The sequence below is a fragment of the Astatotilapia calliptera genome, chromosome 1 (assembly GCF_900246225.1).
Source record: "Astatotilapia calliptera chromosome 1, fAstCal1.2, whole genome shotgun sequence".
NCBI classification, from domain to species: domain Eukaryota; kingdom Metazoa; phylum Chordata; class Actinopteri; order Cichliformes; family Cichlidae; genus Astatotilapia; species Astatotilapia calliptera.
This window is the reverse complement of record NC_039302.1, coordinates 20,426,915-20,454,361: the sequence shown is the minus strand read 5'-3', so window position 1 is coordinate 20,454,361 and position 27,447 is coordinate 20,426,915. Positions and strand designations below refer to the sequence as shown.

The window sequence follows — 27,447 nt, the reverse complement described above, 5'->3', positions numbered from 1 at the left end:
ATAGCAGGATCTAAAAACAAGTGAAAACAATACACAACATTGTTTGTGGGCATGTAACAACAACAACAACAAAGAAATCAATGCAAATAAAGAATTAGAACTGAAAAAGAAAATGTGTAAATTACTGAGACAGGAGAGAGATGGACTTCCAAGTTTGTTTGTTCTTTTTGCAGACTAGAAAATTATGGGCAGCCACATCACTCAAAATGACAAAACAACCCCCCCCCCCCCCAAATAATAATAATAATCTGACATGTACTTTGCTGTTAATGTTAACATACAATTCGCAAGGGTTATGTTTACGTATGAAAGTAAGGGGTATGTCACTTGTATTTTTAGGCGATAACATGTGGTCATTTTTGTGGTCTGTCAGTCTGCAACCACAAAATCTAGGTGCTTCACATCCCAGAAGTGACTGTGACTGACATCCTGTGACTGGCCTATAAATAATTCTCAGTTTTGATGCAGACTTCAAAACAGATCAAAACAGGGATAATCTTTTGTGTGAACCTGTCAAACTTATAATAATGGCCACGTAAAACGACCTTTTTCCTTAGCTGCCCACTTCTACATTCCTTTTCATGTAGCTCCACTGTGATATTGAGAGCCAAACCTCTTATCAAATATAACACTTTATTAAGAATTTTTTGTATATTTCACTTTTGCAGCTTTTTCTGGGTTTTGTCATTATAGGACGTTACTAAATACTATCTGTGGCAGAAATTTATGCCTGTAAAATCTGTGCTGAAACCCTAAATTGCGCTTCTTGTGCTAGATTGAGTATTTTCTCCCACCCAGTGTCTATAAAACGTTACTACACGTGGGATCTATAACTGTCAGATGTGGTTTTTGTTGCACAGCCAGAGCTCTATCTCAAGAATTTCCAGTGTGGGAAAATTTAATCTACTCAAAGATTACTCCGTTTTTGTGCTTTTTAAAATTTATTTATGTATGTATGTATGTATGTATGTATGTATGTATGTATGTATGTATGTATGTATGTATGTATGTATTTTTATTTATCTTTTTGTATTAAAAAATAGACAAGGATTAAAAAAGTAGACACAAAAGTATACACTAAACTGTCAAACAACAAATTAATAAAACACATCCAACAAAAAGTATACTTTGTTGTGAATTTTTAAAACTCACAGACAGTGACAACCTCGCGATATCCAAAGTTGGACCTGGGAGGTCCAGCTACGCGAGATCACGCAATACAAATGCGCGTGCACTGGGACGCAAAGCGGTCACGGCTACGCCAGGCTCTTATCAATTTACGAGTACTCGTAAAAGTAACCACCTGAACATTTTAGCGCTTTGAAAGGCAGCCCGACTATTAAGTTATTCTACATGTGATTCAGCTGATGCAAATACTTTTAAATGTTTTTAATTTTTATTTATTTATTAGATAAACGCAAAGCTCTCACTTTCAGCTCGTCTGGGACGCAACGTTAGTTTCAAACTGAGAAATATTCTACATTTTATATATTTATTTATGTTTAAGTAAATGACAGATAAATGTTAAGGCGTGAAATGTAAGCTTGTCACCATAGTGGTAAAATGGTGTGTAGACACGTAGATTAAGTAACACGTCGAGTGGGTCACGCGGTTTAATGTGAGTGATAAGCTTTAGAGTTTACAGAATACGAGGTGACCCAAAACGCACCACTGGTTGTCTGCCGCCCCCCTCGTTCGGCCTGAAAGCAATTCACTCTGGTGACGTCACTCGCAGAGTTGTCATGGCGTCTTTGGGACCGAAGCTACCGCTGCAATTTAGCTAAAATCTGTCGACAACTCGTAAACCGAAATGGAGAAAAATGCAAACTTGCATCGAGACGCTGACGGGAGCTCTTTGTGTGCTACGATTGCGGGAGAAATGGGCGAAGCTGCTACTGTCGCTGGAGTGAAAGGAACAGCCGACAAATGCAAGAATAGTGAGGCTCCTCTCTGTAGTTTGGTTAACGTTAGTTATAATATCAGCACCACAACCGATGGTGCTCCCAGTAATGTCACTTCCAGTACCAGTGCCGGGAAGTCTGACGTGCAAGAAGTGGTCGAAGTCCTCCCCGAGCAGCAGCAAGAGGAGGGATACGAGAAGAAGAAGAAGAACGCCGAGGCGAGCGAATTGTGGTCGGGGTCCGATCAGATCAGTAACGGGATGGGGCATGACTCTGTGGTGGCCGCAAAAGACAGCCAGGGTGGTGCCTCAAAGTTGGTAAACAACAAAACCGACGCCTCGTCCTCACCTCCCGATAAAGAGAGCGCAGATGTGCAGGCTGAGGTTTCCGCCAGCGGAGAAAGTGAGCCGACAAAACTTGCCAAACCGACTAATCTGTGTCCGGACAATGCAAACACAGAAAACGTCAAGTCGGGGCTGCCCGCTGATAACGCCTTATCAGAGGGATTGCCGAGTGGGAGTGACCCCGATCCCAGTCTCGGTGGAGAGTCTCGAAGCATAGATTCACTCGAGTCCTTCTCCAACCTCAACTCCTGCCCCAGCTCTGACCTGAACAGTGAGGGGCTGGAGGAAAGAGGACTGGCCTTGGCCCTGCAGAACGAGTACGGGGCTGATGGCACGAAGAGTTCATATGCGAAGGACAGGGCCGCCGGCCAGTCCATATACCACATTAAGTGGATCAAATGGAGGGAGGAGAATACGCCGATCATCACCCAGAACGAGAATGGCCCCTGTCCATTACTGGCCATCATGAATGTCCTTCTGCTTGCATGGAAGGTAAAGGCTTGGAAATGACTGTGGATCAATGCAAACTTGATTTTGCACTGATATAATTAGGCAGATTTCTTAATGCATCTCTGAGCTCTGACAGGTTTCATGCCTTTATAAAGAAAAAGTGTGTATTAAGACTTAACTTAATAACACAACTGTCAGTCTCATCGCTCTGCATTATCTTTTTTTTTTTTATTAATTTCAGCCAAGACACGTCTTTACGTGATTTCACTAGTTAAACCATCATGCCCAAACGCCTTAAGTGCTTACAGGATATATGATGTACGTATCTTTTACATATTTGTCCCGCTGTGTTGTTTTTAAAAATTACTAATGAACTATGGCTCTGCATACGTCTGTTGCAGGTTAAGATGCCACCTATGATGGAAATTATAACTGCTGAGCAACTGATGGAGTATCTCGGTAAGTCTTTGTAATCCTGACAGCACTTAGTCTCCCATGTGTGTTCAGTGACAAGTCCAAAAAGCAGCATAATCCAGTAGCAGTGTCTTGGGCTGCTCCTACAGCATCACACTAACCTGCATTTGGAGTGGCGCCCATGAGTCCATGCACTTGTAAACATAGAAGCCTGCAAAGCCACTGAGTTTCAGTGCCCTCATAAGCGTTCTTGTGTTTCATGTCCTCTCTAATGAGCAGTTACATGCAGGTCATATACAGTGTTGGGAAGGTTACTTTTAAAATGTATTCCACTACAGATTACAGAATACAGGCCCCAAAATGTATTTTGTAACGTATTCCGTTACGTTACTCAATGAGAGTATTCTGAATACTTTGGATTACTTAATATATTGTCATGCTTTTTACAGCTACATGAATGTACTATTGCTGTGTGATTTATTGAGGGTTACTCGCCATACCAATACCAACTGGATGTTTAAATCTTAATATAAAATGAGTAACAGTAGGGTGGACATTAGGTAAGGCTGCACTTTTTTGCAGCGATCTCATATAGAAAACTATTCTGAGCGTATATAAAACAGGTCAAACCAAGGTAAAGGGTCCTCTGGCTAATACGCCGGGTTTCGTGTCGGGCTCGTAGCCGAAAACTGGCTTTACTTTGTTGTGTGGGTCAACTTTGCTAGCGAGAGACAGAGAGATGCGTTGAAAGGCTGCTCCAAAGGAACTTATTGTGTCGGAGAAAAACAGGAACACAGTGTACAGTCCTACAGTCTGAGTCCTAATAGCTTACTTACAACTGGGCTTGTCAGGCACTCTTTTTGGCTGTAGTGGTTATTATTATATTTACATGCTTCCATCTCCCGTTTCTGCTCGGTGACAACTCGTACTTTTCTCCTTTTTCCTCCCTCCCTCCCTCGCTCGCACATAACGGGTATGGCAGTCCATTCTCCCTGCAGCACGGACTACACTGCCCATGAGGCTACATTCTTTAGGGCGATGCCTGTAACACTCTGCCTATTGCCTTCATATTAAATCATTTTTAAAAATATTTCTTCATGTCATTGTGCAAGTAGAGGTGACATGAGCCACAAGATTGAGACACAGGCATTAGAGCCTCTTAATGCGCATTTTGTTTGGGTTTCCACCAGTGTGGAATTACCAAAAATAGAGAGAGCATAGCCTAACATATGAAACAGGAAAAGACCGCCGTGTAATCCATTTATTTCAACAAAGTAACTGTATTCTGAATACCACCTTTTAAACGTTAACTCTAACGGAATACAGTTACTCATATTTTGTATTTGAAATGCGTAACGGCGGTACATGTACTCCGTTACTCCCCAGTACTGGTCATATATATATATATATATTATATATATAGCAGCACAGGGGAATCCCCCATCAGCCAGTCTCATGCTGCTGCAGAGGAAACAGGAGCTGTGTCCTGTCATTCATAACTAAAATTAAACTTCAAATATCAAAATAAAGTGTCACATTAGCAAGGGGCTCTTCAGAGGTAGAGTCACCGATCCACACTTGTGTCACTCTCCAGTGCACAATGATCCACGTAAGGTTTTACAACAGATTTACTAGGATTACTTGTGTGTGAGACATACCTCGTCTCTGTTGATCACACTGACAGACAGTGGCAGATTTGTGCGGCCTGATCACTATGTGCATTTAAAATTGCTGTGTGCGTGTGGTACCTCGTGCTTGCACATAATTGCGGCACACACAGTCTTGCGTAGCGTTAAGGGGCTTCTGGATAGCCTCTTTGTCGTAACACGTAAACACCAAGCTCAGAAGTGGTGTTTTTAAAAGGCCAATGGTTGAGTATCACAGCTCACGAGTAAGCAGCGTAGCATGCCAGAGATCCAGCAGATAGATACAGATATTAAGTGACTGTCAGGGATCAGTGAGTCAACAGGTCAGCAGTGAGGGGTTTTCCCAGTTGTGGACTTGCTGTAGTAAAAGCAGTCAGCTGGCAGGCCCCCTGCTGGAAAAAATCTTGACTTGCACTAAAGTCTTTGTCAAGGCTGTCCAGTTCAGCAAGTAAGACAGAGGTGGTTTTTAGGCTACTGTCTGATCAAACATTTTGTGAAAAGCAAGCTTGTGTTTTACAGTTGTAGAAGACGGCAGCAGGGCTATACCAAGCCCGAGTGAATGCATCCGCTTGCTTTTCCGGTTTGTTTGTGAAGCATGCATTTGGCACACGATATCATAAGTCCCAATAAAGGTTGAAGAACGTAACAAGCCTTTGCTGAGCTTTGTATTTTTATTTCATTTTACTTGAAAGCCAAGTTCAGAACTGGGCAGTTATTTCCCACAGCATACGCACAAAGAAACCACTGCGTCATTACAATTATAAAGCACTAATCACACAAAAGAAAGCTTAAGAGGCTCTTTTTATTGGATGTATTCCACTTGTTCTGTTTGAGGAAGATGCATATGAAAGCAGTTTTTATCCTAAACGTGTAGCTGTTTTCACTTAATATAGATGTTGTCGACTAGGCGTCCATGGCATTCCTCTGAGCAGTTCTCAGGGAAAATATGTGTTGACAGTGCAGCACGATACTCCTGCCAGTTCCTAATAAATTTATGATTCTTTGTGAAACATTTTTGAAAACCACTTGCTCAAGAGTTTTAAAAGTAAGGAGTAGACGGCAGTAAAGCATTCACAGCGAGGGGAAGAATGTATTTGCCCTTTGCAATGCTGGAAATGTTCATCAGTGAGATCCTAATGAAAAACAAGACAATTAGCAACGAGCGGAAACCTTTGTCTTGAGATGTAACGGTCAGCTGTGTTTTTGGCGCATCTTGAAACTTATCTGTCTACAGCTGATGTACTGTAAAGTCTCAGTTTGTTGAGTGAAGACTTGCATGTTGGTAGTACTGATCAGGGCAAAAAAATAAATAAGTAAAAGAGGAGCCAGACATCTGCCAGGCTCTGCCCTCTGGCACAGCCTGTATTGCTATAGAGGTGAGTCAGCGGAGCTTTCAGGTGATGCCACAGATGACCGAGATTCAGCTCATCCTCCATATTTGTCACAGACCTTTTTTTGGGATACAGCCGACCAGTGCAAAATCTACCAGTGAGCACTAGAAACAGTTCACAACATCTGTTACAATCTTTACTCCATGTAATGAGTTCCAATCCAGATAGTAATTGCGTTGCTCTGGAATATGACTCGACATATCTGCCAATATCGCTCTCTCTCTCTCTCTCTCTCTCTCTCCAGGTGACTACATCCTGGAAACCAAACCTAAAGAGATATCAGAAGCTCAGCGGTTAAACTATGAGCAGGTAAGGCCTGACTCATACCTAAGCAGGCGTGTGTTTTTGCTTATGTGTGTGTATTAGTAAGCTGCTGACTGTTCACGGTGCTTGAGGAGGAGCGAGGGCTGTTTTGGATGAGTTGGCTCTCACTCTCTTGCTCTCTTCTCACCCTCTCTGTTGAAACGACAAATGTGCACGTTTAACACGAGCTATCTGCTCTGCTCGCTGTCTCTATTGAGATTTCTTTTTACTACAGTGACGACACTGCCGCGCTGCTGTGTCTCATGTCCTGCCAACACCCCGTGTAGCTGCTTGTTTAAACTACAACGGGTTTGCACATTTGCATTGACATAGCAGAGAAGGGCAGCGGATGTTCCATAATATGGTAATAAGGGTCGAGTTGATCGCAAACTGCATACATACGACTGCAGCCCAGCTTTTCTTTTTTCTTCCATTGCTCTGTATGTTACATAAGATGTGTCTTGCAAGGCCCAGGGAACAAAAAGGGTCAACAGTGTCAGATTATGTTGTTTCACATGGCAGTAAATGCTTAGAGACGCTTGGGTAAGTTCAGCTCCCGGCTATTACTGAGGCTGTATGTGTGTGGCTCACAGTGAGAGGCTCTTGGAGATGGAGCTGTGGTTCCCTTGCTTCCTCCCATCTCCACTGCCTGCCTCAGAGTGTGGGAGGGGCCCTGCCTCTTCTCCATTTGCGTGGCAGAGCACCAGCACATCTGTGAATGATTTCAAGCCACACTTGTCCCTCGTTCAGAAAGGGCAAAAATAATGCGCATAGGTTCTTCATAGAAGCTCTCTGGAGCGACCTTTCTAAATTTAAGTTGAGCTGAAATACAACCTCTTGAATAAATCAGCAGTGTCCTCAGCATTCAGAGTAAGGGAGTGGTCAGGGTATGCGTTGCATAGTTATTATGGTGGTCTAATCCTAGATACTGGCCCGGGAGTTGTTTTGCATGTGGGTGTCCTTGTGTCCGTTTGCCGCCTGCGTTTGCAGTTGGGCTGGTTGACACAGTTATGTGGAGACTACAGCGGCCAAGGCTTCTTGGAAGCTGGAAATTATGATTTAAAAAGGAACAAGTCTGAGATGTGTCGTGGATGAGAATCAGATGGTGCCCTCTTCTTGATATGTTGCAGAGACATATTTCCGTTGCTCATTGGATTGATGCAAAATGCAAATGAAGTTACCCCGACTTTGAAAAGGATGCTAGGAGTTCATAACCGAAGTAATTCTATTTATAAATTCCGCTTAAAAGTCATCATCTGTCGCAGGAGTGCATGCGGATTAAAATAGCAGATGCACGGCTGCTCTTTAGCTATTGTTAAATATTTACTCGGTGAAGCTGAGGAAGTGAGTGTAGTTTTGCTAGGCTTTCGTCTCAGTGGACCCAGCTGAACACTGTGATTCATCCACAATCACTGAAGGAAGCGGGCTGGGTTTAAGCATCCTCTCTTGTTCCTATTTAGTGTCATTCATAGTATCGATCATTATTCACAAGTATTTTGCGCTGAGTGAAGCAGGTACAGTCCCAGCAGCTGTAGCATGACTCTGAATTTCTATATGCCCTTAAGTGTGGATTTTTCATTAACGAAGGCAAACTATTTGTGTGTGGTATGTTTGAAATCTCTGTCGAAATAAGCCAGCATTGACTGTAGTTAATAAACTTTAGATAATAGAATAAGTTACAATTAAAAAAACAAATCATACAGCCCAGTTTATAAGGTTTATGGAGGTCCTTGTGTAGTGCAGATTACTGAAGGAGTTATAGTATGCTCTCAGTTGTATGGGTTGTGGTATCAGAGCCTGATTTAATCCGAGTTGGCTCTATCTAATTAAAAGATGAGAAATGAATGTCTACGCAGAGTTGCCAGTTTATCAGGTTTGTTGTGTAAAAGGTAATTTGCAGGTCTTTTCAACCTTGTATTTTATAACAACTACAGTAAAAGTACCAACTGAAAAAAAACATTTTATGTATGTGGTTATTTTGAATTGGATGCAAACAGCATGTTTCAAAAATGTCAACAGAAGGAGAACAAAAATGTAGAAAAGTTGTGTAATACTAAAAATAAACCAGGGGCCAGGTCTTAAAACTAAACTAACTCTCTGTATGTATTATTGTAGGGTCTACCTTACAATATAAAGCGCCTTGAGGCGACTGTTGTTGTGATTTGGGGCTGTATAAATAAAATTGAATTGAATTGAATCAATACGAATAGAGGCTGAGTATTTTTGCGGTAATGGTCAGTTTGGTGGTCAGAGTTTGGGTATTTAATATTTAATGAGTCTTGTACACAGGGGACAGTTTAAAAACGAGGTTGAATGGCAGTGACCTTTAGGCCACAGGAAGGGTATCCATGAAAGAAATCCTAAAGGCTGTATCCTGTGAGCTAACAAGGAGAGTGACCCTCTGTGGATGCATCAGTGCACACAGCTTGGTTAACTCACACATTTGTGAAGGCACCATTAAAGCTAAACAAGTTTCATCCAGACTCAGTGAATCCGTGCTTGGTTTTAGTGAAAACGGTGGAAAACCACACATATTGCAATTGCACTGTTGTGCTAAGCTGGCCTCCCTGCTGTCTGGACCTGTCATCTACTAATTAGTGTCAAAGTTCTCAATGTTTGATGTGTCATCTTTATTTGTTTTGTTTATTTTTTTCCATTAAATTTCAGTAAATTCTTTCTTAAATGCGTTTGTACAATTTAGTGTAATCCATTGCGAGGGCTCCTTTGCAAAAAATGTATCTCTATGAAGCTTGATGCTTTGACACTGTCAGAAAGAAACTGATTTCTTTTAGGACCTGGTTTGCTTTTCTGCTCTATTGGGAAAAAGAAATATTCCCCCCATGATTTAGACAGATCTAGATTTGTCTTGAATCTGATGACCAAAATATTGAGTATCAAACGCTGCAGATGTGAGCCAGCACAAAAAGTGTGTCCCACTTTGTGGGACATTGCCGTCTTGTAAACTGTTAATAATTAACACCTCAAACTAATGGGTCATGACATTATGTAAGACTTCTGAGGCTGCTGGCCTCCATTCATTGACTGATGTTTTTTAGGCTCAAAGATCTATTGTGTATATGTATAAAGATTTATCTGGCGTGTAGATGTACACAGATGACTGCAGGCAGACCCATAAAATATGCATCAGCTTGCACAGACAACAAATATCTGACAGCTGTATTCACTATTCTCTGTTTGCTTCACAGTGACATAAAATGTACAGTGCATCCTCTGAATCCTCTGATTTCATAGCGCTGGACAGTAATGGACAGAAGCTTTGTGGTAATTTTTAAAACACAGCTGATTACAAAGTATAAAGTCATTAGTGCTGTTTCCCTCCAAACACACGGCATACAGTGCTCAGACTCGTCCCATACTTTTGAAATCATCTCTGGAGTTGCTGTTGTTGTTATGTTACCTACCAACAACCACATGAAAGTCACAAATCCCATCTTTCTGACAGTGTGTTTTGATCGTTACTGGTCTTGGAAAGGCTGCATAATTATAGCACTTTAAAATTGGACTTTTCATACACCCTTTATATTTCTACCAGAACCTGGTGCTCAGTTGTGTTTCTTCACAGTAACAATCAGATTTTATGTTCTTTCAAATCTAGAAATAAAGCGAGCATCTTCTTATTGTTTCTGCATGACTGGTGTCACGGTGATTTCTTGGCTTCATTATGTTGTAAAGTGGGAACGGCTACATGTGTTCTGTTCTTAATTGGAACCTTCATCTTAAGAAAATAAATCCTTTTGGGAACAAAGTCCCTCATGTGCTCAGAGAGAGAAGCAGAGAGGCCTGCCCTTAGACACCTTCGCTTAGACTGTGTAAAAAACAAACAAACTGCAAGGCCCCAGCAGAGTACCATGCTAATGTTACGCTGTGGAAGTGTAACACGGCGGGGCTAGATGAACGTGTGCGTGATGCAGTGCTAATCATCTGATCCACGAGCGCTCATCTGCTGTTGGAGCTCTCTGCCCTAAAATGAGGAGATGTGGTCCATTACACATCCCTGCTAATCCTCCCATCACTGCCGCTTATAAGCATCCTAATCCACACACTCAGATGAGCCAGCTGTGGGCTTTCCACCTCAGCTCTGTGCACCAAAGGGTCAAAGCTGGAGCAGCCCAGCGCTTATTGGACACGATCCTATTGCTAGCAGGGGGATGTCAAAACACTTCACAGAAAATACTCTGAAGCCATTGTGGGAAAAACAGGGGAAAAAAGGAAAGACATTTCTGTATTAGATGGTGGGAATTTTTCTGCCTTTTTATTGTTTGTCTATTACTTATTTAGTCTGGTGTGGTATAAATGGCTTTGCGGGGAGGTCTTTTATAGTTAAAAGTCCAAAATGTATCCCCTCCTTCACATTTTTCAAAACTATCCAGTGGGCCTGATTGGAGTCTTTACCAGGGCTGGTTCTAACCCCTGGGCTTTATGTTTGACACCGCCGGTCACCCCTGAGTCCACACAAACTGCCCTGAAAACATGAAGACATTTCGATGCTTGCATATTAGATGTAGTGTATCACAGAAATAAAGTTTTTCATTTGCATAGTGATTCAAACTAGATCATAATAGTAAGACCATATTTTATTCATAGTTTTATGGAAAATGTGTGCAAAGTCATGTCCAAAATAATAAAATTGATTTGTGTCAGACAAAACCCTTAGAAAACATTTCTATAATTCATTTGGAAGCATTTTCCCTACAGCTGCTTGGAATTACTATTATTATTAGTTTGGACAAGAGAAGTTTTTAACTGATTAAACATATGAAGGCATTTTTATAATGCAATACAGCTGAGAGAAAATAAATGGGGTTTAATCGTTTAATATTAGAATTTAAAAACTGAAAAATGCAAATAAATCTCCACTTTGTAGGCTCGTATTTATCTTTCTGGTATGTGTGACGGTGGTAATTGGTTTTTGGTTTGTGGAACTTTTTTTTAATCTTCCCATAGAACACACTATACACTCATAATAGAGTTGTCGGGCTCAGCTGCGAGGCTTATCTTGATTTCAGAGTTAAATGGCAGGAGAGGTTTAGTGCCAGCTGGGAAACATTGCTCTGAGGCTGAGTGCAGGAATTAGTCTCTCTCATTGGGTCCTCAGGTGTGTGGTGCAGTTATGTATATAGAGTATTTGCTCTAATATTCATACGGTGAAGTAAAAAGGCTGGTTTTCTAATTAAATCCTCTCTTACCGATAAAGAAAGAATGCCAGTCGGATCCACAGAAAAGGATTTTCCACTTACGCACGATGTATTTGTGTCTGCTTTAAAACCTTTTTACTCTACAGAGATAATGAAAATCCACCAGTCAAAACTTGGCTAATGAGAAGTACAACCAGAGACTTTTCTATTAAAATTTTTCTTTCTAAATGTGAGAAAAAAAAATAAAGATTTGCTGATATTTGTTTGAAATATACTTAAAACATGTTTTTGTATTACTATATCAGAAAAGCCTTTTTTATGTATCTATAGCACACGGATCAGGGTCAGCCATGTGCTGTGGATCATCGTGTGTATGTGTGCTGCAATAACAAAGGAGGAAAAGAGCTAGCACACACCTAAAACATTACTGTAAAGAGGACGGGGTGTGTTTGTGTGTGTGGGAGTGTGTGAAGATTGTGGAACAGCTGATAGTTACTAAAGATGGCCTCCCAAACAACTTCACATTAGGTGGTAAAATGTGTGCGAATGCTTTGAGTTTAGAACGAGCAGCATCCCGAGGAAGTCATTATTAAAAACATGGTGTTGTTAAAGCATAACAAAAAACACAACATTTAACTATCAATATTAGGGCAGCTCATTCAGACAACTTTACACCAAGCATGGCATTTCCTTGGGTCCCCAACCGTACACCTGCTAAGTGTGAAGAAAAGAGGATGAGCAGTTGTCAACAAAAGCGGAGTACAGGCGCGCACACAGAGACTAATTCCTCTATAGTGAGAGGTTTTCTTATCAGTGTAAAAGACAATGTTTTTCTCAGTACTGTTGGATTTGGCTTTAATTGAAAAATAGCAGTGGCATACAAGCTCTCAGTCAGGTTCTAATATGCAGGATGTAACTGAAACAATTTGAATCTCATGCAAAATGATGCCGTCTCATTCATACGACTGTTAGTTTGTTTGGGCTTTTTATGCAGGGATCCTGCTCTCTGCCTGTTAGGCCTTATTTTCTTCTTATGTTGCTTATTAGGTGGTATCTGGGCTGCAGCCTCTGTGCAGTGATTGTGTAGTCACTGGGCAAGAAGAGTGTGCAGGGTTTGAATGCAGGTCTCTATGAAAACACAACAACTAGGTTACGGTTTAGCTTCAGGCCTCCCTGTTTTCTCACCTGTGAACTATGTTTTTAGGTTGTGTTTACACAAAATCCAAGACCTTCCTGTGGGTTTATGTTCAACTCCTTGAACATAAACAGGTGTTTTGTTTCGTTTTGTTTTGTTTAAAACTTACAAAGGTTGTGCAGTCGCACTTTTTTTCAACTGAGAAATATGCCAGAATTTCCCATTTTTCTCTCAAGCAGACCTTGAAAAACTCAGCCCACTCATTACAAGAGGAACTAAATAAGAAATCTTATTTTTACAGGAATTTAAATGTTGAAAGCTTTGTCCACTGCTGCATTCACCCTTTTTTCTGTGCCTCTAAAGTACAGTGGGGCAAAAAAGTATTTAGTCAGCCACCGATTGTGCAAGTTCCCCCACTTAAAATGATGACAGAGGTCAGTAATTTGCACCAGAGGTACACTTCAACTGTGAGAGACAGAATGTGAAAAAAAAATCCATGAATCCACATGGTAGGATTTGTAAAGAATTTATTCGTGAATTAGGGTGGAAAATAAGTATTTGGTCACCTCAAACAAGGAAAATCTCTGGCTCTCACAGACCTGTAACGTCTTCTGTAAGAAGCTTTTCTGTCCCCCACTCGTTACCTGTATGAATGGCACCTGTTTGAACTCATCATCTGTATAAAAGACACCTGTCCACAGCCTCAAACTGTCAGACTCCAAACTCCGCCATGGCCAAGACCAAAGAGCTTTCGAAGGACACCAGGAAAAGTATTGTAGACCTGCACCAGACTGGGAAGAGTGAATCTACAATAGGCAAGCAGCTTGGTGTGAAAAAATCAACTGTGGGAGCACTCATCAGAAAATGGAAGACATACAAGACCACTGATAATCTCCCTCGATCTGGGGCTCCACGCAAGATCTCATCCCGTGGGGTCAAAATGATCATGAGAACGGTGAGCAAAGATCCCAGAACCACACGGGGGGACCTGGTGAATGACCTGCAGAGAGCTGGGACCAAAGTAACAAAGGTCACCATCAGTAACACACTACAACGGCAGGGAATCAAATCCCGCAGTGCCAGACGTGTTCCGCTGCTGAAGCCAGTGCATGTCCAGGCCCGTCTGAAGTTTGCCAGAGAGCACATGGATGATACAGCAGAGGATTGGGAGAATGTCATGTGGTCAGATGAAACCAAAGTAGAACTTTTTGGTATAAACTCAACTCGTCGTGTTTGGAGGAAGAAGAATACTGAGTTGCATCCCAAGAACACCATACCTACTGTGAAGCATGGGGGTGGAAACATCATGCTATGGGGCTGTTTTTCTGCCAAGGGGACAGGACGACTGATCCGTGTTAAGGACAGAATGAATGGGGCCATGTATCGTGAGATTTTGAGCCAAAACCTCCTTCCATCAGTGAGAACTTTGAAGATGAAACGAGGCTGGGTCTTCCAACATGACAATGATCCAAAACACACCGCCCGGGCAACAAAGGAGTGGCTCCGTAAGAAGCATTTGAAAGTCCTGGAGTGGCCTAGCCAGTCTCCAGACCTCAACCCCATAGAAAATCTGTGGCGGGAGTTGAAAGTCCGTGTTGCTCGGCGACAGCCCCAAAACATCACTGCTCTCGAGAAGATCTGCATGGAGGAATGGGCCAAAATACCAGCTACTGTGTGTGCAAACCTGGTAAAGACCTATAGTAAACGTTTGACCTCTGTTATTGCCAACAAAGGTTATGTTACAAAGTATTGAGTTATATTTTTGTTATTGACCAAATACTTATTTTCCACCCTGATTTACGAATAAATTCTTTACAAATCCTACCATGTGGATTCATGGATTTTTTTTTCACATTCTGTCTCTCACAGTTGAAGTGTACCTCTGGTGCAAATTACTGACCTCTGTCATCATTTTTTTAGGTGGGGGAACTTGCACAATCGGTGGCTGACTAAATACTTTTTTGCCCCACTGTATCTGCCACTGTGCACTGACTTGTGTAAAGCACTTTTAAAACATGGGTAAGCTATTAAGAATTGAAACTTGACTTTAAGAACATTTTAACAAGAATACACTGAGAAGTGGGTGAGGGAAAACTGAAGCAAAATAAAGCAAATCAACACTCTGTTTTATAATGGAAAATTAAGCGCACAGGTGAAACACAATGACATGGAACTGTATTCACAAACTTACTGCAACGGGGACCGGTCATATCTGACAAATAGGCTCAGTCATCCAGGTTTTCCAGGATTTAACTGTTATACCCAGAATGCCAGTTTGTGCTCTCTGTTTGGGGGTTAAAGGTTTGTAGTTCCATAGGTTTGATTCCCAGCTCCTCCAGTGTCCATATTAAAGATCTTCAATAAGATGCTATACAATATAAATACAGCCCATTTACCACACCACGTACAAATCAGGAGCCTCTGATTCTCTCCTGGTTCCTGTGCCCAGCCACTACTGTCGGGTACACGGCATAAAACATGATCTAATCTGAAAGATAGATGGATGTGGATTCAGTTTTTTTACTTTTTCAGGACTTTTGTTTGTTTGTATTTTTTTCGCCTCCTGGTATCACAGCTCAGTCCGTTCATAGCAGCCACAGTGGGTTTGTTTTGTCACAGTGTGATAGCGGCAGGGGGGTGGTATCATGCGAAAAAGTGACGTCAGTGCATCTTTCGGCTACAGTGAGTCATCTCCCATCATCTGGTCATAAAGACATGACACATTGAGGGAAGAAACGACATTTGAAGTTGATCTTACCAACTGCTGCAAGCAAACAAAAAGTAAAAATCTGCTTTACTTGAATTTTTGAAAGGAAAAAATAAAATATTATTATTAGCCGCTTAAAACATATACTGATGTCGTTGAGTTTAGATGAAAAGATGAACTGTGTGTAGTTTGTTACGGCGTGAAATAATCACAGGAATATTTAATTGCATGAAGTTGACTGATTGAGCAAAAAGTAAAAAGAGCAGTATATATGAAAATAACTCCGCTACAATAAAATAATGTGATCTGACAAAACTACATGAAAGCAGGTTTTTGTATTGGTGTAAGTGACAGCTAATGGTTTATTTTAAAGTTCTAGAAATTGATCCACGAGGACCCCAGCAACTGTTGTGATTACTTGCATTTTTTCTGATCAGTTCAATTTGATTTGTATAACATCTGTGTCTCACGCTGCTGCGCTGTGTCCTTTCTGTTTTCTAGAACATGAGTGATGCCATGGCAGTGTTGCATAAGCTGCAGACAGGTCTAGACGTGAATGTGAAGTTCACCGGGGTGCGAGTCTTTGAGTACACCCCAGAATGCATTGTGTTTGATCTGCTGGACATCCCTCTTTACCACGGCTGGCTGGTTGACCCCCAGGTGAGATGGATCTTATTTTGCCTTTACTGCCGTAGAAATCGGCCCGTTTTCTTTTTCTTCAACATAATATGAATACTCTCAGTTTTGTGTTTTTTGTGTTTTTTTTTGTTTTGTTTTTTTCTCCACACATATACGTTGGACGTTGAATTCATTTTAGTTGTAGTCCAATTAAGTATTCTTGTTCTAACTTATTACTGCAAATTGTAGCCTCAATTTTCAGTTCTTAGCTAACAGGAGCAGCACCTGGGTCTTCTGCTGCTGTAGCCTATCTGCTTCAAGGTTTTACATGCTGTGCATTAAACGATGCTCTTCTGCATACATTGGGTGTAATGAATGGTTAGTTGAGGTAGTTTTGCCTTCCTATCATATTGAAGACATTTTCAGCTAGAGAACTGCAGGTCCGAGGATATTTTCTCTTTTTCAGGCTTGTAAACCTCGAGATAGTTGTGTGGGAACATCTCAGTAATTTAACACTTCCTGAAATACTCACATCAGCCCATCTGCCACAACCACAGTCACTTAAATCACCTTTTATTCCCATTCTGATGCTCAGTTTGAACTTCAGCACATCCTCTTTCATGTTCACATGTCTCCATGTATTGACTTGCCCCCTTTTTTGTTTTTTAATCTGTGCTTTATTCTAACATCTCATACAGTGCAGCATCATTTTCAAGCAGTTTTACATTTCGACAGGTCATGTTTTTCTTTATTTGCATGCCACATGACTTTACATCCTCGATATGACGCTTTAAAAATTAATGTCAAAACAAGAGCATAAAAACAAATTGTTCTGATTAACCCCACAAACAGGGAGGAAATTAATAAATGATTAAACAAAAAAATGTGCCAAAAAGAATAGAAAGAGATGTGGATTGAAGCACCTTGTTGTAATTATAAGGCCATTGCAGAGTTAAAAAGCTTTATAAAACAGAGATTTTGTAGCTTCAATGACTTTTAGCTAATTTTATATGTTTGTGGTGGTGGATTAAGCTTTAGAAACCAATTTATAATACATTCAGTGGGGGCACCTGGAGCACAAAGACTTTAGTCTTAGGGTGTTATTATTAGATTTGTGAAAAGAAAAAAAATAATGTTAAAAATGATTGGATAAAAGAAATGACAATTAAAAAGATGAACAAGAATGTTTTTCATTTGGTTTTAAACTCGTCCAATATGTGTGCCAACATTATCAGAGCACGATGTGGTTGCTTGTTCCAGCAGCGTCTCCAGTATCAGGGGCGAGTCGGAGAACAATCATTTGTTCTGCTTCAGAGGACCTGAGAGGTTGAGTTGGTTCATGGCTTAGGAGCCTGTCAGAGAGAGGAGGAGGTCTCCAACCTTTAAAAAAAATGAGCCATCCACTATAACGCATGCACCTTAACAGAAAGCTCTTTATTCTGGACATGAACAGAAATGATGAGTGTAGGTGGCAATCTCCTCATTTCAATACAAGCTACTGGAATTAGTCTCCAAATGCAGCTCACACCGTACCTCTCCATTAGCACGTAATTAGAATTTACTCTTGTACCAGTTTCAGCTCACCTTTTCTTTGAAAGTTTTATTTTTGTTCTATTTTATCAGCTTTTCTTTATCTAATCGTTCTCCAAGTCCTTATGAGTCATGATAAATTCCCACTTGCAGATGTTTACAGCAAAAACAGATCTGAAAGTAAAAGGTGACCTTTTAAAGTGCACTCTCCCATTTGATCGTCTTTTTGAGAAACGTTAATGAAAGGTCATGTTCTTTATAAGTGTGTAATCTGTATAAAGACTTAATAGGTGAGTGTAACAGATTTAAATAAGTTAACTTTTTGGGGAGCTGCTGTCATAAATTTTCTTTTGGTTTTTCTGCAGCTTTTCGTAAAACAACATCAAAGCTTGTTGAATGTTCTTTCCCACACTTTTTATCTTTGTTTACAGATGCATGATATTGTAAAGGCAGTGGGCAACTGCAGCTATAACCAGCTGGTCGAAAAGATAATATCCTGCAAACAGTCAGACAACAGTGAGCTGGCAGGAGAAGGTAAGTGCTTTCTCTACTCTCCTGATCTGCCCGACTGCTTTCTAGTCTCCCATTTCTTCTCTTTTGATCCTGTGTACTTGAAGCTGGTGAGAAAAGAGAAAAGTTGTACATTTTAGTAAAATAATAAAAATATTTTTCTTTTTTTTTTCTTTTAAAAAACAAAAAAATGTGAAACATTTTTTTGTTGGCATTACATTAGACATGCTTCCCCAGAAAACCACAGACTGAGTTTAAACAAAAACCAGGACATACTTGTGACTACTCATCAAATGACCTATTTCCTCGGCTCACAGCGTTCCTACCAGCTGTCTGTAACTTCTCAACTAAATATTTGCTCAATCAACACTGAGCTTCCTAAGTAGTTGTCAGCTGGGCTGCTACCACATCGACACATCACCGCATTAGTCGATGTCCCGATATGGTTCATTTAATTATCTTGGACAGAGATTAAATTCTGAGAAAACTGAGTTTTGTGTAAAGTTGATTAAATCTTTAAAAGATTCATTCACAATCTAGGGTAGAGTGTTTCTCAGTGGTAGCATTCCACTGATTTTGAGTTTTGAATGCTGCTCTGTTGTACAGATGTCAAATGTGACTGTAAAGGTTGCCAGTTCGAGCAGAGAGTCAGAGTTGCTCAGAGTGAGGATAGACATTACAGCAGAATTTCCACAAAGCTTTCCAAGTAGCGACCTGTGTTCATGAATGAACTGGGATTGCTTGATTGGAGTCCAGGCGACTCATCCAAGTGGTAGCTCAATGACAAAAATAGCTTTTATGGGATCTAGCACGTAAAGCTAATCAAAACAAAGGAACTAAAATTTATAGTCACCTAAATCTGCTTTATATTCCCCAAGGAATTTAAACCAATTAAAAGTCATCAGTGTTTCTTCATTTTCTAATCTAACTTCATTTAATTTTCTGTTTTGTGTTTTTTTTCTCTTCTCTCTCATTAGGCATCGTAGCAGAGCAGTTTTTAAACAGCACAGCCACCCAGCTGACTTACCATGGACTGTGTGAGCTCACATCTACGGTACAGGAGGGAGAGCTCTGCGTCTTTTTCAGGAATAATCACTTCAGCACCATGATCAAGTACAAGGTAAAACTACCAAAAAAGTAACAGCATATTTGCTCTGACTGTGAACCTTATTGATGTAACTTGCATTTAATATATTTTCCTGATCAAGACGGCATTTGGCAACCTTCACTGGGCTTTATTTGGTTCACTCCAAGAATGAAAGGTCATCATTCCTCCATGCTGTTTCCTCTTTCATCTACAGTAAATGAAAACCTCTGCGCCATCAATGAAATAGTGAAAAACGACTATTCAGAAGAGTAATACTACGTAAGTTATCAGGTAGCCTCACTACTACCTGATAACTCTTAATGGCAAGTTTTGATACCTTAGTATATATCAATAAAGACAAGGTTTGACGATTTTTCCAAGGGTAGTTGCATAGACAGAGACCACCCTGTCGACACCCAGTCGTTCTGTTCCATAAGCAGGTCTGGAATATGACAGAAACTGCTCAGCTCAGAAAAGAGCTTCAAGAGTTACTCTTAGTATGCTTTAAAGGGGTAAAGAGTTGAGATTTATGTAAGAAGCCACTGCTACATTGCAACAGCTTAAATGGGTCAGGACGTCATGATACCATCTGTCCCTCTAGCAGCAACAAGTCTTGCAGCCCTTTAAATGTCAGTTGTTGTAGATTGTATGTGATATATGAACACAAAGTATAATCGTAAAACGATTAAAATAACGTAAAAATAATATAACGTGTTTTTTTTTTTTCTTCAATCGAGGTGCAATTGGTTGCACAGAGGATGTTCACCTGGGAGAGCAGTGTCCAAATGACCTAGTGGGAGGGGCTACACAACATGCATAACAAACCTACTGAAGTGTTAATAAGTTACAGTTGAGCTCACAGAAAACAGCTCAACCACTTTCTTGTTTCTGATGAGTAGTTCTTTTGCCTTTAAGTGGCATCTGTGTAGTTAATGATATGCTTTAATATATTCATCAGTCTGAAGAAAGCTGTTTATTTATGTGTACATAACATTAGACACCACATTCACAGTGACCCTAAGAGGGTCATTGCTTACCATATATCTGCAGCAGGGAATAACCTTTCCTGTTATCCACGGAAGGGGAAGTGAGTGTCTGTTCTTTCATTTTGAATAGTACACTTGTTGCCAATATAAGCAAAGCAGTGCATGTGTGTGCCCAACAACCATCAGACAAAGCATAATAACAGCCCATGGTCTCTTGTAATCACTCCAAAGCAGACCTTTGCATGAACTTGTACACATACATGCTAAACAGCCTTATTTATCTGTGAAGACTGTATGTGTAGGGTCTAGCATGTGATTTAATCTGAACACTGGCACGTTGTTTTTATTCTTCATAAATAATTCTCCTTCAAATAATTAATATGGGGATCCGAGGAAGGGGATCAGATAAATACCGAAGCACTTTATGTCCGACATCAAAAGAGTTAATCCTGTGAAAGAGTTTATTATTATAGAACAATCAACATTTCCTCAACTTAATATTTTGTAACCAAACTCATTATAATAATAATCATAATTATAAGGAAAATAACAATAAGAGTAATAATATAACTTTGTCTGTCTACATACTCGTTCCATGATCCAAAATTCAACAACCACACTGGCACACAGGCACATCTTAGGCCTCTGAAGGTTCTTATCTAGATTACATATTATCTCTCCATGTTACCTAGCAACCACCTAGCAACAGACTAAAGTGACCCATTTTTAACTTTAACTAATGCAACTGTAAAACCTTATAAAAGAATCATATTTTAATGTTACAACAGTAACTATTAGTAACATCTAATAGCCTCAAAACGTTAAAATTATGTAATTTTTTTTTACACCATCATGTTGCCTGGCAACCACTTAACAGTGGCCTAAGGTGACATTTATATGGTAAATCAAATCAAATCACTTTTATTGTCACATCACATGTGCAGGTACATTGGTACAGCACAAGCGAGTGAAATTCTTGTGTGTGAGCTTCACAAGCAACAGAGTTGTGCAAAATACAATAACATAAACAGGCAAAATATACGAATGGCTAAATCTGAAACTAATAAATATATGTACAATATATAATAGTATATGCAAAAAAAAAATAATTTCTGGATGTGTATACTAAATGTTTTTCTACGTGTGTGTGTGTGTGTGTGTGTGTGTGTGTGTGTGTGTGTGTGTGCGTGTGTGTGTGTGTGTGTGTGTGTGTGTATACACATATTTTACAAATTAAATAGAGTCAACAATAAATAAAATATATAAAAATATACAGAGTTGAGACATGTGCAAAACAGTGGCATTAATGTACAGTGTGTAGTGCATAATGTTGAAGTTCCAGTAGTGAAGGTGAGGTGTCTATGACGTGTTCAGCAGTCTGATGGCCTGATGGCCTGTAAAAGCTGGGGTCCTGAGTAGGGATGGGTATCGTTTAGGTTTTATCCGATACCAGTGCCAAATCGATACTTTTGAAATGATGCCGGCGCTCGAACCGGTGCTTAAAGAATGGAGAACACAAACTTTGTCCAAAAACCTCCTATGTTTTTATTTTTAGCAGTCTCTTTTTTTTCTGCAAAATGATAAGCACGGTCCAGCCCTACGCACGGAGCGATCCGAGCTAACTCGCTAATGGAGATTTGCCACACCCGCAGTGCTCTGTGTGAGGTCTCGCAGCAAGCTATCAAATACGGTACATTTGATAGCTTTTTAAAAAATGCTATGCGTCGCCAGGTATTTCATCAGATTCGAGGTGTTACCTCGTTTGCACAGTATCACCTTAAAGCACTTGTTGCAGGCTGCTGAGTTTGCATCTTTTGCTGTGAAGTACAGCCAGACTTGTGACCGCTTCGCCTTGGGCATTTTTAATCTGTAGCTCTGCTCTAAAAGAACGTACGTAACTGGGCCCGCCTACTGTACTTGGAAAGGTAAAATGATCGGCTAGAATCCAAAGTGTATGACATCTCGGGGGGGGGGGGAAAGCACCGAAATGTGCGCTGCTTTTCGGTCTGGTTACTACCGTTTATGTCAGAACCGGTGCCATAATGGCACCGGATATCGGTACCCATCCTTGTCCTGAGTCCTGTAAATCAGTTTGCCAACACCACCAACAGACCAACTAATATTGTGGCATTGGCATGTATTATTAATAATGATCATTTAAATGATGAAAATAGAAAATGGTAGACAATAATCTCTGGCTCCACAAAGCTGATAAATTCTGGAACTGAGACTGCTTACTTTGACCTTCAGCACTATCACATTGACCAAATCTGACAAATAACCTTTGAAAGTCCTTCACCTCCTTTGTGGTAATAACAAATACACATTGTACTAACAGCATGTTTGTATACACTGATAAGATGTGTGTAATCTGTGTGTGTTGTTTCCCAGGGCCAGCTGTACCTTCTGGTTACAGACCAAGGTTTCCTGACGGAGGAGAAGGTTGTCTGGGAAAGTCTGCACAACGTTGACGGCGACGGCAATTTCTGCGATTCGGAGTTCAGGTTGCGGCCTCCTTCTGATCCAGAGACTGTATACCGTGGCCAGCAGGATCAGATAGACCAGGTCTGAGCACTGATGCAGGCAAGACTAGCAGAACCAGTAACAATTCCCGTCCAGACCGTGATGTGTTTAAATGTGTTGTGCTTTTCACACCATCAGTGTGACACAAAGTAACGTTTTGGTTTTTTGTTTTTTTTTAGCTGCTTTAAAGCATTGGCCTCAATGAAACACAACACCAGTTCCCATGAGACACAGAATTATCGAAGTGAATAGACACGGGAAATGAAGCCAAAGAAATAAACTCTGCGTCAACCCAGGCTAAAAAAAAATATAATGGAAACTTCTTAAATAATAAATGTGTTGTAGCTCCCAGTGCAAATCACATACAGGGCAGCCTGAATAGCACCGGGCAAGGCTGCATGGCACCTTGCCCCCCTCTAATGCATGCTTCACTGTGGTCCCTATCAATGCATTGTGTTTGTCTGTGATGCTCTTTTACCTGTTTCACAGCTGTCTTCTTCTCGGTGGACCAAAATAGATTGAACACAGATTTTCTGCCTCGCTCCCACACATGCACCAATGAGACATGAACAGAGGGGCTATTACTTTTTATTCTTCTTGCTTACTCAGGTCTAGCACTCCTTATCAGCAAAACTGGTTTTGTAAGAAAACTGTATTTTATGGACGACTCATGATTTCAGTTAGATGAAGAAAAAAATTCACCATCTTTACAGCGACACTGTGCATAGCATAGACAAGGAAACACTTTAGATAATGCACTCTGACAAAGTAGACGACAGACACAGTTGTTTCTCCGAATAAGGAAAAACTTGAGGCTTGTGACCAACTGTTCAATAACCATAACACAGTATTTGATGGATTTAAGCGTTGCAGTGATAGATTTGCTCATAGGTGATTCTTTCTCCACCTTTATATGTGTGTTCATGTCTGTTATCAGGATTATCTGATGGCGCTGTCACTGCAGCAGGAGCAGCAAAGCCAGGACTTACAGTGGGAACAACTCCCAGAAGGCATCAGTGATCTAGAGTTGGCGAAAAAGCTTCAGGAGGAAGAGGACCGACGAGCCTCCCAGTACTACCAGGAGCAAGAGCAGGAGCAGGCAGCGGTGGCAGCAGCAGCACACGCACAGGTAGGGAGGGTGGGAGATAGGGAGATAGCAGGTAAGAAAGGAGGTAATTTTATGAACCACGGAGGGTAAAGTTTGCCTTTTGGAAACGGAAAGATGTCTGCATCAGAGAGCGGAATTACAAAGGAGGAACTGATGATGAAAAGGGGAAGGTGATAGCAAATAATCATCCTTTTTCTCCTTAATTTGTGTGAGCAGAGTATAAAATTCAGAAAGTGGACAAAAAGAAATAAAACAGAGAACAGGAGATAAAAGTAAAACTCTTCAGTTTTATTCACATCAGTTTCTTTATACAGCTTTTCTCCTTTTTTACATTTTTCTTCCGGCTGCTCCTTTTAGGGGTCGCCCAAGTGGAGCATCTCTCTCCATCACACCCTATCCCTAGCATCCTCTTCTATCACCAACCCTCTGCATGTGCTCCTTCATTGCATCCATTTATCTTCCCTGTGCTCTTTTCTCTTGTCCTCCAGCCTGGCAGCTCCATCTTCTACATCCTTTGTCGAAAATATCCTCTATCCCTGCTCTGCACATGTCCAAACCATCTCAGCCTCGCCCGTCTTTGTCTAAAAATTCACATTTTTGTTGTTGTTATTCACGAATTTTCAATTGACTGTTTTACAAAAAAAGCAGATATAACGTTCTGGAAGGAAAGAGAGGGTAAAGTAAAATGTAAAAGTGAAATTAGCCAAATGTGGCATAATATTTGGATGTAAATGATGTGATATTTAAAATCTCCATATATCAGTATCATTTCAGAAATGTTGAAGAAGAGGTCAGAGGTCCAAAGTACATGATATACCCATCTAACATTCCCAGTGTGCCTATATGTCATTAATACAAACAATTGCAGTGAGAGATGCAGTTTTAAATAACTCTATATATCATTACTACTTTGACCATCAGATCAATCTATTCACTTTGAAGGAGAGGTCAGAGGTCAAGTGTGATATATAATAGATTGCTATATGTTGACAAGACACACACTTGTAAGAATCACAGTTTCTAAGGCTTTTTCTCAGTTTTCAACCAATCAAATTATGAAGTTGACCTTGAAAACCTTGGTGGATGTAAGCCAACTATTAATGGATTGCGACCCCCCCCCCCCCCCCCACCCCCGTACACCACTAAAAAGATTGATCAGGATTCATTCAAATCTTTTTAAGCTATTATGTTCATACACGCTACCAAGTACCTCCTTGGCTGAGGTAATTACTGTGAATCACTCTTGCCGTAAGTAACACTGACACACATGGCCAAAGTTTCATGAGGACACGTCTTAACGTCCTGCAGGGTGTCAGGACAATCAGATTATGATAATTTTCCCATGTTTACCACACAGCATTAAACACATTCATACTATGTGTTCAACATGAAGTCAATATGTCATAAAATGAAAATCAAACAGAATAGGTCATCTTAAATTCTAAATATGTTTTACTTTAGGGATCTGTCTGCATGGGTTAGGTGTGGATGGTGTTTGTCTTTGTGTCCTGTACCTGGTGGTAAATGCACCATACTGTATGATTATTCTCACATCAGTGCGAATTACAGACTTGAAAGAGCTCACAGAGCGACCACGTTCAACCTGAATGCGTCATGTGTTTGCATTCTCATGATCACCTGCCTGGTAGAGTCCTGTTAAAGTTCAGGACTGCAGTGCATGTGTGAAATAGCTTTAGTTTACCTCTCAAAGTCTGTGTAATTAATTCCAGAGAGAGATTAATTTTTGGTTGATCATTTCTTGCCACAGTTTTTCAACAAATACAAACAAAGCTGTAAATTTCTACTCTTTTGCTGTCCTGTTCGGGAAGGAGGGCCAGCAGGATGCTGCCGAGGGGGCCGAGACGGACAGAGGTGGTCCAGGAGCAGGGGGAGCAGCAGCCAGCGGTGGCGTAGCAGCACCGGCTGGAGCCACACCCAGCCCGGGGAAACAGTCATCTAGTGGGGAGCGTAAAAACAAGAAAGAATCAAAAGATAAAGACAAATGTGTTATTTTGTAACATATAGCTGTCTGCGTGAGTGTGCATGTGAGTGTTTTGTGCATTTGCTTATCTGTGAGAAAGGGGACAGAGTTTTTTCTCCATGGACTGGACACACACAACGCACAGCCCCCACTTGATGGCAAACAAGGGAAGGAGACGATTGAGGAGAGATGTGACTAACAGAGGATTTGCTGTTCCCAAACCACTGGTGCCTGCTATCCTCTATCCTCAGTGGAACCTGGACATCAGAGGAAGGGGCAAAACAACAACTACTACCCCTTCTCTTTCTTAGAGTCCGCCAAACTTTGTTACAAGTTGCACACTATATTTGTGAAGGGAGGGAGGGGGGTCAAGTTTACCTGGGGATGGTGTATTTTATAGCCAACGACATAATCCGAAGAAACTAAATCTCACCCTCTCACATTCTCTTCTTTTACAAAACTTAACTCACTTTGGTCATTTTTTTCAGTAGTGCAGCTTATAAGCTTTTTTGTATGCGTCAATATTTACAAAACATATATAGCCATTGATGCCAACATTCACATTTTATTTATCTGAGTAACCTGTAGCTTTGGGAGAGGTTCTATGTTTTTTTCTTTTTTGTTCCTTTTCTCGCAGTCTAAAGGGAAGTCGATGTAACGCCACTCGTGTCCCCTCTGAAACACTACATACTAAGGGTTAATTAGCTGCCAGATACTGTAGCTATGTTACAACACTCATCACAGCTTGCCCTGTTCAGATTTGCCTTACCAGAGTATGGTAGTGTTGTATTCTGCTCTGTCTGAATGTGTATGTGCAGTAAACGTGTGCTACTTTGGTATAAACGTGTCATTTACTGAGCATCACTGATGTAACAAGATTGCTTTTTTTTTTTTTTTTTTTTTGTATGCTGCATCAGTTAAGCTACACATTTGGGACATTTTGTGTCTTTTTTGTTGTGATTTTGTTTCACAAAAACAAGATTTGGGACAGGAAAACTGAAGATTACGTTGGCACGTTATGTCTGAATCTGATGTTTCTGAGACGCGCCTATCTTTCGGCAGATTAGGTTTGCGTTCGATGGCACCTAGTTTAGAGTGAGCGGTAGTTTGAAAGTCTGTTCTGACAGCTTCCTGTAGAGCGTATGTGTCTGTGTGTGTGGAGACACTGTTAGAATCAGGGCTTTGAATTCAGTAATCCACATACATTTCTCTGAACAACGGAGGTCCTTTTATTAACATATAAATTGGACTCCAAATATGTGACATCAGGATATACAATATAATAGAGTCAGATTTAACAGCAGGCCGATAGTATCCTATGATATTAGCCATTTGACAGTTTGTCAATATCGGCAATCATAGTGGCCAATAAATGTAAACTAATAAAGTAAAGAAGAGATGGGAGAAACACCCTTCAGCTATTTTATGAGTGTTGATGTTGCATACTTTGTCCACCAGAGGGCACTTTGCAACTTCCTTGTTGGCAACACAAGTGTTTGGAACCCAAACGACTGCCGGCTAATCCGAGCAGAGTCGACCATAAACGAGAAAATGAAAATAAAACTAAAAAATAACAAATGTTACGGAAATCTGTTTGTTTTGTGGCTAATTTATTATAAAATCAGATTTTTAAATCAAATATCGGTATCTGTATATA

The 27,447-nt window shown here is 40.6% G+C and overlaps 1 protein-coding gene across 2 annotated transcripts; it reads left to right on the top strand.

Annotated features, from left to right (window-relative positions):
- Positions 1–1,260: 1,260 nt before the first annotated feature.
- Positions 1,261–26,685, top strand: mindy2 (MINDY lysine 48 deubiquitinase 2). Of its 2 annotated transcripts, XM_026168871.1 has the most exons (9): positions 1,264–2,737; positions 3,097–3,154; positions 6,391–6,455; positions 15,949–16,107; positions 18,027–18,129; positions 19,083–19,225; positions 22,570–22,743; positions 23,639–23,830; positions 25,639–26,685. In XM_026168871.1, the coding sequence occupies exons 1-9, from the start codon at positions 1,811–1,813 to the stop codon at positions 25,825–25,827; spliced, it is 2,010 nt and encodes a 669-aa protein (XP_026024656.1). In that variant the 5' UTR covers positions 1,264–1,810; the 3' UTR covers positions 25,828–26,685. The 2 variants fall into 2 exon arrangements, with proteins under 2 accessions (XP_026024664.1, XP_026024656.1); XM_026168879.1 differs by lacking the exon at positions 25,639–26,685 and having other exon boundaries at positions 1,261–2,737; positions 22,570–22,761; positions 23,639–23,696.
- Positions 26,686–27,447: the final 762 nt, after the last annotated feature.

Excerpts from the sequence above, each read along its gene's own strand:
- mindy2 (XM_026168871.1), top strand. The coding sequence starts at position 1,811 with ATGGAGAAAAATGCAAACTTGCATCGAGACGCTGACGGGAGCTCTTTG. Across the intron at positions 6,456-15,948 it reads AGCGGTTAAACTATGAGCAG|AACATGAGTGATGCCATGGC; the intron begins GTAAGGCCTGAC and ends TCTGTTTTCTAG. Across the intron at positions 23,831-25,638 it reads CAGCAGCAGCACACGCACAG|GAGGGCCAGCAGGATGCTGC; the intron begins GTAGGGAGGGTG and ends CTGTTCGGGAAG.